Source organism: Nycticebus coucang, chromosome 5 (assembly GCF_027406575.1).
Source record: "Nycticebus coucang isolate mNycCou1 chromosome 5, mNycCou1.pri, whole genome shotgun sequence".
Taxonomy (NCBI): domain Eukaryota; kingdom Metazoa; phylum Chordata; class Mammalia; order Primates; family Lorisidae; genus Nycticebus; species Nycticebus coucang.
In genome coordinates this window covers 37,983,497-37,995,039 of record NC_069784.1, presented here as the reverse complement: position 1 = coordinate 37,995,039, position 11,543 = coordinate 37,983,497, and the positions used below count along the sequence as shown (strand labels likewise).

Below are 11,543 nucleotides of genomic sequence, written 5' to 3'. Positions count from 1 at the left end.
GTAATGGGCCCGGGGATGGGGGCGGTTTCTGCCGGGGTCTCCGCACAAACGCTCACTTTCAAGGTGCCCTGACATCCTGAGGACCGACTAACTTGGATGAGCAGGCGAGGAATTGTCTGTAGAGAATTTAGGGCATAGACCCGGAAGGGCGCCGATCCCCAAAACTTCAGTACTGCGTTCCCCAGATGCTCTGTGCACTTTCCCCCATTTCCCCGGAGGGTCCAGGTGCCCCAATTAATCCGCTGCTCCTCTGAGCTCTGCTTCCGAAACACGCATTGTTTAGGGGCCCCCCGGGGAACCCCAGTGTATTACATACACTGTTCAGACGCACTTCCCCCAAACCTAGCAAAGCGCCCGAGAGAAAAATCCCTGGACGCCCGGGGTTGTGCGAGTTCCGCGAACCTGCGGACCCGCCGGCGGGGGGGCGGGGGCGCCGCGGTCCCCTCTGTCCCGCCGCCCCCGGACCGCGCCGCCCCTCCCGGCGCCCCGCCCCCGGCCGCCGACCCCGGGCCGGGCGGCCCGCGCGCTCCCACCGCGCCCCTGGGGACTCGGGACTGCGGCGCGGGCGGCCGGGCGCGCCGGGCATGCTCAGTGGCCGGGCGCCGGGCTCGCGAGTCGGAAGCCTGGGCACTGCCGGGGCGCACGGAGAGCGCGCGGGACTCGCGGCGGCCGGGCCGCGGCGCACCGGGACCGGGACCGGGGACCGGGTCGAGACAGGAACCCAGTCCCGCGCGGCGCCCCCGACCCGCCGGCCGCGGCGCCTCCTTCCTCGAACCCGCGCCGGGAAGGGGCCGGCGGCGACTGGCGTCGGCGGGGCGCGGAGGCACCGGAGAGGCGGCGGCGGCGGCGGCGGCATCCTCGCCGCCTGCCCCGGCCCGGCCGCGTCCCGGAGCCGGCCGGCATGGAGCCGTGGAAGCAGTGCGCGCAGTGGCTCATCCACTGCAAGGTGCTGCCCGCCAACCACCGGGTGACCTGGGACTCGGCGCAGGTGTTCGACCTGGCGCAGACCCTCCGAGATGGAGTCCTGCTCTGCCAGCTGCTCAACAACCTCCGGGCGCACTCCATCAACCTCAAGGAGATCAACCTGCGGCCGCAGATGTCCCAGGTGAGGAGGCCGGCGCGGGGCGCCCGCGCCTCCGGCCGCGTCTCCCATCAATCTTGTGGCTAATTTCTTTGTGTAAATGCAAACATCTAGGTGAGCGCAGCTTGCCCTGCCTCCTGGCCTGCGGCGGTGAGACCACTCCGGCTTTTCCTACCTTGCCTTGAAATGATTTAGCTCTTTAGCGAAACGCTAAAGCCTTTAGTTCAGAGGTGGTGTGAGGATTGTTAAGGCTTTCTGGGAGGCGGGAAAAAATAAGTTGGCTTCGGGTGCCCTTGACCTACTCCGCGCGTGTGTGCATCTGGGGCGACAAAGGGAAATTAATCCGGCTCTTCTGTAGTGACGATGAGGGGGAATGAAAGGAGCTGTTGCTGATTTTGCCATTAGTCTGCTCTTTTGGTTTGCCTTTTGTCCCCATGTTTTCTTAAAAGAGGAACCATGACATTCACGAGGGCTCTAGGAAGTGGAGGGCGTTCGGGACCGTTATCTTTACAGGAATGACACTGGTCAAAGGGAGGAAAGGGAGCAGCACACGGAGGCTGCCCTTGAAGGCCCCCGCCCCCCGGCTTGTGGCCAGCCCGCAAGGGAGATGGTTGTGTTTACAGATCTTCTTACACCATGTGAAAAGCAGGGAGTCCAGCTTCTCTCGGCGTCGGCGGAGACAGGAAATGAGAAGTTTCGCTAGAGATTCCGCTTTCCTGCATTCAAGGCTGTGCTCAGGTGCTGTGGTGCACGTTGGCTCCAGCCTTGCCTGGAGCTGCCTCTTGGAGGGTTTATGTATTTACAAAAGCGACTCTGGAAGGTTGTGTGCACCCTAAAGTCAGCTCCAAAGTCACAAGGCAGTGAGAAAGTAGTTTACTGGCTCTGTCGGAAAGTTTTGTGCAGAAGGATGTTAAAGGGGCTTCAGAACCTCTGTTCTCTTTCACACAGCATACAAAGCCACTTTCAACTTAAAAGAGAGAGCAAAGAGGTCCTTCCATGACACATGTTAGCACCAGGCTCATGTGCTACAGAATCAGCTACTTAGCAACCAGAGCAGTGCCTTTAAGAAGGAACTGACTTGTATGATTTAACACTTGTGTAAAGTTAGAGCAATGTCGCACCGGGATCCCTCTGCCACTTTTAACTATCTGCTTTCAACCCGTGGGAAGTCCCCAAGAGAAAAACAGGTATGGAAGTGGTGAGAGCTACGCGTGTTTCAAAGTGAGGTTATTTATTTTACATTCATTTATTTGAATGGTAACAACAGATGAAAATCTTTTCCAGTGTGTTTTGCTCTTTTTTTCCTCCTCCTAGAATGTTACATGTCGTTTGTTCTCTTTGATGGCTATTATGATGTTACAGAGCATCTTTAACAGCTCTGCTCCCTACTGGGGGCACTGCAGTGAACACACCAGGATACTCACCTCAAAGGAATTATTTATTATTTATATTACACTGTGCTATCAGGTTATAATGAGATATGGAGGACAGCAAAACGACCCTCCTTAGGATGTCATGCTTTTGAGTTGTTAAGTCTGCCCAACCTTGCCTCTCCACTTCTGGGTTAAGTGCAGTTTCTCCTATAATGTGCTCTGAGAGGGGGCTTCCCTCAAATGGGAATCCTGGAAGGCTAGTAGCTGATTACCATGAGGTCCGTTTTTGCTTTTTTCTTGGTTCTTGGTCTCATTGCAGAGAGGCAAGGTTGCTGATCTGCTGAGTGCTATGCAGATGAGTTTGTGTTACACGAGTTGTTGTTACATCCTTAAATGAGATTTATTAAGTGTTTTTCTTTTCTTTTTTCTTTTTTTTGTTTTGAGACAGAGTCTCACTATGTGGCCCTCAGTAGGGTGCCGTGGTGTCACAGCTCAGCTCTTGGGGTTAAGCAATTCTCTTGCTTCAGCCTCTTGAGTAGCTGGGACTACAGGTGTCCACCGTAACGCCCCAGCTATATTTTGGTTGCAGTTGTCATTGTTGCTTAGCAGGCCCTGGCCAGGCTCAAACCTGCCAGCTCTGGTGTATGTGGCCACCATAGCCACTAAGCTATGGACACCAAGCCTATTTAAGTGGTTTTATTGAACAACTTGACATATGGTGCCCAGCACATTCTATGTACTTAATAAATGTTCACTGTTAGTGAAATTAAAGTTATTTTCTGCTGTCATCATATTAAGAGGAATAGGTTACAATTGAAATTTTGAAACAATTGCAAAGTTCTGCAAGTTTCTTTGGGCTGACGTCCCTAACTATTTTTGCCTTTACTTATATATCTTGAGGAAGGTTGCTGCTCCTGTATATAAGGGTCCTGCCTCATCCACTCTATTCATATCATTTAGTAACTAACCTGGTCTAGAATTTCCTTTTCTGAAGTCAGAAATGTCAATACTAGTATCTTTTTGCTGCATCCGAGAGTCATTCCAACCACCTGGCTTAGGTTCTTGAAGAACTAACTAACTTGAAATAGACTATTTTCTTATGTCACATGGTCTCCTAAACTGAGAAATAACTGGAAGCTCTCACTTCAGAGTTTTGTGGCATTTTGAGACTGTTATGAACAGATGTGACAAAGGAAATTTTAGTTTATTGATGTTTTGCTTATTGCCTGTTTAGTTTTCTTGACAGGGGTTATATAAGGACTAGCCTATTTTAATAAGAGTAAGATGTCCTTCCATTCTCTTTTTCATAGCCTTCTGTCTTGTTTATATGGGAAAAAAAATGAACAACTGCAAGTAATATTTGCTCAATGATAGGCTTGAAATTTAGAATCTTAATAAGTTAATTATCTTTCAAAATAGAAACATAAATGGGATCTTCATTTTCTTATCATTCCTGGCTATGGACATCCACAGTCTGGGATTGTTGTCTTGGTAAGATAATCTTCTTCAAGTCAAAAATAAGTCCTTCTTAAAATATGGACTTAGATTTTGTTTTGGTTTGTTACATTTAGTAATACATTTAACAGATTCCTTTTATTATAAAGAATAAAGTAAAATAAAATCCAGATGGTCAGTGAAAATCCAAGAAAGTCAATGTCTATCTATACTACCCATTAGTCTTATTTTTCATCTCAAATAGTATTGTAGCAAGGTCTCAAAGCACTTAGATGATTATGGAAGAGAAGAGTTTACCAGGGATAGCTGTGGTGGGAGGACCCGGTGGAAGGGCCTTGTTGCTTTCGTGTCATTTTTAATGGTTAGGAAAGTTTCCATGAATGCCTGTAACCAATCACGTATCTATCAGATGCGATTACTTTAGTCTTATTCTGAAATTTTATTTTTTAGAGACAAAGTCTCGCTCTCACACACACAATCATAGCTCACTGCAACTTCGAACCTCTGTGCTCAAGTGATCCTCCCATCTTAGACTCCTGTGTAGCTAAAGACTACAGACATGTGCTACCATACCTGGATAGTTTTTAAGACTTTTTTTATAGAAATGAAATCTTGCTATGTTGCCCCAGCTGGTCTCAAACTCCTGGCCTCATGTGATCCTCCCACTGTGGTCTCTCAAAGTACTGGGATTACATATGTGACACACTGTGTGTGGCCTTATTCTGAAATATAAAATTTTGTCCTTTACTGTGTCTTAGAGTGGGAGTAATACATTCAACGAGTATACTGATCTCTATGGATAATATATGTGAACGTTGAATTGTCTTAACATGAATTATTCCGGCTTCAAGAGTTTCTTCAACAAATACTTTCTCATTTCCAATCACTGTTTTGGACACTGGCTTAGACAGTAAACAAACATAACAATGGCTCAGCCTTCCAGGGATTTAGATTTTGGTGTAGATGGGCCATAAACAAATGACTGTGTAATACAGGGAATCCCAGAAGTTGCCCTCAAAGTCACCACACATAGGGAAAAGGGGAAATTGTAGCTAAATGCACCTTTATTTACAGAATGTTTGTTATGCCATTTAAAAAGAGGTGGCCAACACAGGATATTTTGTAAATATTTTATAAAATGTTATAATGAATATTTTGTCAATAAAGGTGCATTTAGTTACAGTTTTCCCTATTCCCTATGTGTGGCAACTTTAGGGAAGACTTTTTGGATACCTTGTATAGTGTCCTGTGAAGACATTTAAGGTTAGGTAAGGAACCAGAGAGAAACGTGATGTGATTATATAGAGCAGCGGTTCTCAACCTGTGCGTCATGACCCCTTTGGGGGTCTCCTGCATATCAGATAATTTAATTATGGTTCAAAATTACAGGTATGAAGTAGCAAGGAAAATAATTTTATGGTTGGGGGTCACCACAACATGAGGAACTGAATTAAAGGGCCGTGGCATTAGGAAGGTTGAGAACCACTGATGTAGAAGGCAGTCAAGAAAGACCTCTATGAGTGGGTGACAATTAGGGAGGGGCCTGCAGTGGGTGAGAGAAGACAGGACTGTGGATGCAAAGGTCCTGAGGTCACTCCATGGCAGGCGTACCAGAGGAGCAACAAGGAGGCTGATGTGATTGGAGGAGAGCGGTAAAGAGTGGTAGGGGTGATGTGAGAAAAAGGAACCCAAGTTTTAGGACTTGTGGGCCACCGTAACGTCATCAGCTTTCACTCTAAGTGAAATGGGAGGTCAACTGAGGGTTTGAGCAAGGGAGTGACATGGCCTTACTTGCCTTACAACAGGGTCACTCTGGCTGCCTCTTGGAACAGGCTGCAGAGCAGTAGGGATGGAAGTAGTCAGGTTGGTGGGTTGTTGAGGCAAGAGAGACGGAGGTTCTCACCAGAGCCATACTGGGCAGATGGGCGGAATAGTAGGCTCTGGATATACCCTGAAGGCAGAGCCAGAGGGGTTTGTTGATGGACTCAGAAGAGGCCTATCAGAAGCAGAGAGGAGTGAAGAATGACTCTGGGATCTTTGGCCTAAGAAACTGGAATTACCATTTACTGAGCTGGAGAAGACTAGAGGAAGAACAGCGGTGGAGGTGTATGTCTGAGCAATTACATTCAGAATGCCCAGTGGACATCTAAATGGGTATGATGAGCAGGCAGTTGGAGGAGTCAAGATATGAATGTAAATTTTGGAGTCATCAGGGTGTAGATAGTATTTTAGATCATGGGACTGGATGGTGTCACCTAGAGAGTATTGTAGAAAGAAGAGAAAAAACCTGACGGAGCCATGGAGCATTGCTTGTTGTTGAGGGAAGAGAGATGGGGAGAAGCTAGCTGTAAAGGGATTGAGAGGCACTGGCCAGAAAGCAGGGGAGCCAGGAGAGTGTGCTTCCAGGAAACAAGAGAATCAAGTGTTTCTACAGGAGAAGGACATGGCGATGTGGCAGAGGCTCATGACAGACCAAGCACAGTGAGCACTGAGGACGGTATTGATTTAAGCAATGTAAAGTTCCTTGGTGACCTTGAAAAAAAAATGTATTTGGTGTGTAGTAGACAAACTTGCACTCACAGAAGGAGAGGGTTGAGACAGAAAGTGCAGATACTGCCTGGGGAGGCAATTGTGTTGTATAGAGAGCAGGGTAGCAGGGTAGTGGCTAGTAGAGGAAAAGACCAAGAGATTTTTTTTTTTTTAATCACATAGAATTTTTATTTTATACCTATTAGGAGAATTCTTAGATTTAGATGGATTTTATCATATGGCACTCTCCTATATATGTATATGTGTATTTAGATGGATTTTATCATATGGCACTCTCCTATATATGTATATGGAAAATATATCTGTATATAAGAAAACTTAAGTGAAATAAATTTAATGTATTCCTAAAACTTCTTTTTGTGAAGGCTGTATCTTGAATACTATTTCAACTTAGAGTTATTGATTTCAGTGTTTTTCCACATAATATCACATCCAATGTTGGTGGTGCAGCATTTCTAAAAGAATGTGTCCCCAGGATTTCCTTCTAAGCCATTGACAGCCTATTGGGTTTTGATGTATTACTTTACTTCCTTTTTTTGTGTGTGTGTAAAGAAGAGTTAAATAAAGAGAACTTTATTTCTGCTATACATAACCATGCATTGTTTTAAAAACTACCATTAAGTTCTAGCATGGAGGTGTGCATACCAAATACATCTCTGTACTCTCTGCCCCCATCCAAGATCATGCTGTATGTAGATTACTGGGTTATACAGAAGGGAGGGGGAAAAGCAGTTATTTTCTGAAAAGAACGGTGTCATATTTCGAGTCAGTTCAGAATAACGTCATTTAGTCTTCTCCGCAGTCAGTAACCTCTTTACCATGTTTTGATTATTCTCTTGTATTCTCTGCCAGCATAATTTAAAACTCACTGTCAATCAAGATCTTTTCATGTAAAGTAGTTACGGCGTCTTAAGCATTCCTTCTGACTGCATAGTTGGTATATTAACTTGGGTTTTGCAGAAAACGGAGCCTGAGGCAAAGGACTGAAGTACCGAATCTCTGTCCAGTCTGCCAGGATGAGGAGAAAGACAAAGCACCCTTGTTTTCATTTTTAAGGTGGGGAAAATTATTTACATCATTTGCATTAACCTGGATGGAGTTGAAACACATTCTTCTTAGTAAAGTATCACAAGAATGGAAATGCAGGTATCCAGTGTACTCAATACTGATATGAAGGCAGTAATGAACTAATTCACGCCCCCCGTACCAGAGAGAAACTCAATTCAGGTTGCGAGGAGAGGGGAGGAGGGCGCGGATTGTGCATTTCCCCAAAGGGCACAATGTCAGGGTATTGGCTCACCTCCTGGGTGCGGGACACAGTTACAACATGGACGTCACCTAACAAATGAAAACATTGTAACCTAATCATTTGCACCCTCATGTTCACCTGAAATTAAAAAGTAAGAGGGGGAAATGATATCTTATTTGGAATGCAATAGGATTGGTCCAGTATCGACCATCACATATTTCCTAATTTGCAAACACTGTGGGCCATTTTTATTATTTTTCTTGAACCCTTCGTGGCAGTTGGCCTTGCTGATCATCTCTCTCTTCCTTTTACTCTCACCACACCACACTCCGCTGGTTCTCATATCCCTCTCATGGTTTCTTCTCTGTCTTCTCTGCCAGCTTCTCTTTATCTAAACATTTCCTTAAACATGTTGAGTTTTCTTTCTAATTGTCTTTCCTTATCCTCTTGGTATTACTAACTGGATGGACCCCAGATTCACACTGACAGCCTCGGGCTGCCTGTTGTGCACCCTCCTCTGTTGTTAGAGTCACTTCAGGCATGAAGTCTGATTGTTGTAGGACGCTCCGTCCCAGTGGAGGGAGGGTTGGATGGGAAGGCAAAACTGGGTGTGAGCAGGACAGACGCTGGAGTTCATTCAGGAGAGGACAAGGCCATAGAAAGAGAATGAGGAGAGGGACACAGAGGGCCAGAAGAGATTGGAAATAAGCAAGAGTTGGAATGGGGGGACTTTGGGAGCTCTTAGATGCAGAGAAAGTGCATCTTTCTCTGAGACCCAGGTTTCAGTATTGGGTGACCAGAGAAAGAGAAACGATTTCAGAGGGAAAAGGAGCACATTGTGCTTTAGATGTTGGGTTTGAAGTTATTACCAGGTCCCCTTCCTCTTCGTGGCAGACATCCCACTCTCTCACCGCCCCTTTCTGCTTATTCTACTAATATCTAACAGTCCAACAACCTTCGGAACTCATTGTTCCTGCCACCTGTTTACTCCTTCCTGTCTCCATTTCCTTCCTACTGAGCTTAAATCCTGTGACCATTCTAATTTCTTGGCTTTTCTTCATGTGTCCTGGTCATTTGAGTAAACAAAACCTTGGTTAAATTAAACTCCTTACTTATTCCCTGCCTACAAATGAGCTGCTGAACGCAGTGGAGGAAAACCCACCGCACGCTGACTGCGCTCACTTCAGGTTCACGATCCCTAACCTCACATGGGCACCGCAGGCCACCCAGTCATCTGATTATATTTCTTTAGACCAATGTTCTCAGAGTACGGTCTGGGACTCCTGGCAGTCCCCAAAGTGCTTTTAGGGGTCCTTTAATGTCAAAACATTTTTTATAATAGTAGGGCATTATTTTCCTTTTTTTTTTTTTTTTCTCATTTTCTCACAAGTGTATAGTGGAGTTTTCCAAAGCCTGCTTGATATCACAGATGACATTGCTGTGCTTGTGTATGTTTTAAAGATTTCTTGGTTTAGAATTTTAACATGTCCAACATGGATAGATATAACCCTCACAAACAGAAGCTGCTGAGGGTTGGCAATCACTTTTGTATAAAGGGTCCTAAGAACCAAAAGTTGGAGAGCTGCCCTAGACCATTCACTTTCTGACTCTCCCAGATGACTCTTTGGTACTTTTTCTGCTTTCCTCGAACCTCCGTCACCTCCTCCTCCGTCCTTCCTCTCCAATGGTGACCTCACTTCCTATTCCACAATTAGAAGAAAGTGTCCTCAAACCCTCACCTTTCTCCATCTGTTCCTAGAGATGGCGCTTTCCTTCCTGGACTGTGAGTGAGGTGACAGTGCTCCTAGCAAGGCCACTTGGGCCTTCACTCCTCCCACCGCCGTGCCGTCTCGCATCATGGGTCTTCCCATTGGCATGCACATTGGCTATTATTTCCCTCCTTTGACTTAGGATATATTTTCAAGGTGGAGAGCCACAAAGACTTGCTGATGAAGAGTGATGAAGACTCCTGCATTTGACCTGAACTACTGGTGCATGTGGTCGGTTAAGCACCTTGTTGAGTGGTTTCTGATGGCCTGCAGGGTAAAATCCAGCCGCCTTCGCAGGCACGCAAGGGCTGGTGGTCTGGTCCGGCTTTGTCTCTCAATGCTCTCCTCCTCTCTGTCCTCCTAACCTTGTTTTTCATGTCTTGGGTAAACTCTACTGTCGAATGCCTCTGTGCTACTGCATATGGCCCTTCCTCGGTGTGAAGTGCCCTTTCTCAGTTGTCTGCCTGCAGAGTCAGTGCAGGAGTCCCCTTTGCGGGGGGTATTCCCTGACTCCTCTTCCAGGGGTGGCTGATCACTTGCAGCTTTGGGCACATGGCATGGTGTGCAGCATTTTTTGATCTGTTTTGCAGTTTTTTCTTATCTCCCTTCTAGGGTGTGAATTGATCAGGGCTGTCATAGGATCATTCATTTATATGCACTGCCAGAAATGGACACAGGGAGTCGTACATAGTAGGCATATATTTACATATAAATAGGCACAAATTAAATTCATCAATGGATTGAAAATAGTGATTCTTTGTTTTCAAACATATCTAAGTTTTAATCAATTAATTAATTATTTAGAGCCTCACTCTGTTGCCCCGGGTAGAGTGCCATGGCATCATAGCTCACAGCAGCCTCACACTCTTGGGCTCAAGTGATCCTCTTGCCTCAGCCTCCCAAGTACCTGGGACTACAGGTGCCCACTGCAATGTCAGGCTAGTTTTTTTATTTTTAGTAGAGAAAGGGTCTTGCTCAGGCTGGTCTTGAACTCAAGCTCAGGTGATCCACCTGCCTCCACCTCTCAAGAGTGCTGGGATTACAGGTGTGAGCCATTGTATCTGGACTCTTAAGTTTTCAAAATAAGATATACTTATTTTTAAGGGGAAATTTTGATAAGCTGATGTGTAGTCACTTCCCCTGGCAGAATATAGACAGGGGTTTAGAGTGTAACATTTCTTTTCGGAAGTGTAGCTTAATTCTAAGTCTTGTGATCAGCACTCAATCCTTCTGGGCAGTTCTGACTGGGAAAGTTGCTGTTGTAGAGTAAGAAACGAGGCATAGAAAAGAACCAAAAAAAAAAAAATAAACAAATAAATATTAACCCTCTTTTCTAGGGTTTTCTGAATTGCTCCTTATTGTAATCATTTATAAATGGAGTTTCTTGAGGCTACTCACAAATTAATGAGTTAGATTCTTTGAGGGTAAAGTCTGTGTACATCTTCAAGTTTTCATAAGCAGTACTCATTTACGTTGAGAGATAACTGCTTTGTCTTTATTGTGTTTTGTTCAAATAAATCCTGCAATTCAACTCTGAGTCTATAGTTTTCATCCTGTCAGTATCATTGGAGCACTTTAAAATAACAGTAGATTCAGTGGCAAGGCAAATTCGAAGGGATTAAAAGACTCAAAACAGTACATTGTAACTGTGGATGATACATTCATCACTTCTTTTGGTCTTATTTATTTATTTATTTATTTTTTTTAGAGACAGTCTCGCTTTGTCACCCTCATAGAGTACTGTGGCATCACAGCTCATAGCAACCTCCAGCTCTTGGGCTTAGGCCATTTTCTTGCCTCAGCTACTAAGTCAGCTACTAAGTCCTGAGTAGCTGGGACTACAGGCACCCACCACAACACCTGGTATTTTTTTGTTGCAGTTTGGCCAGGACCAGGTTCAAACCCACCACCCTTGGTATATGGGGCCGGTGCCCTACTCATTGAGCCACAGGCACTGCCCATTTTGGTCTTAATTTAAATATCTTCAGGAAACATTCTCTTTTTTTGTTATTTGTTATTTGGAGTTGAAGAGAATTGTTTACTTCCCTAAAAGCTCTCTCATGCAT

The 11,543-nt window shown here is 45.4% G+C and overlaps 1 protein-coding gene across 3 annotated transcripts in view; it reads left to right on the top strand.

The window, feature by feature from the left end:
- The first annotated feature begins 590 nt into the window (after positions 1-590).
- VAV3 (vav guanine nucleotide exchange factor 3) overlaps positions 591-11,543 on the top strand; it is a 427,744-nt gene continuing 416,791 nt past the window's right edge. For 2 of the 3 annotated variants that reach the window (XR_008380216.1, XM_053591974.1), the window contains exon 1: positions 641-1,105. Coding sequence is in view for 2 of the 3 variants with exons in the window: in XM_053591974.1 (XP_053447949.1) it covers positions 902-1,105 (204 nt within the window). In the remaining variant the exon portion in view is untranslated. Of the gene's footprint in view, positions 1,106-11,543 lie in introns of all 3 variants that reach the window. The other variant, XM_053591975.1, reaches the window with a different exon arrangement.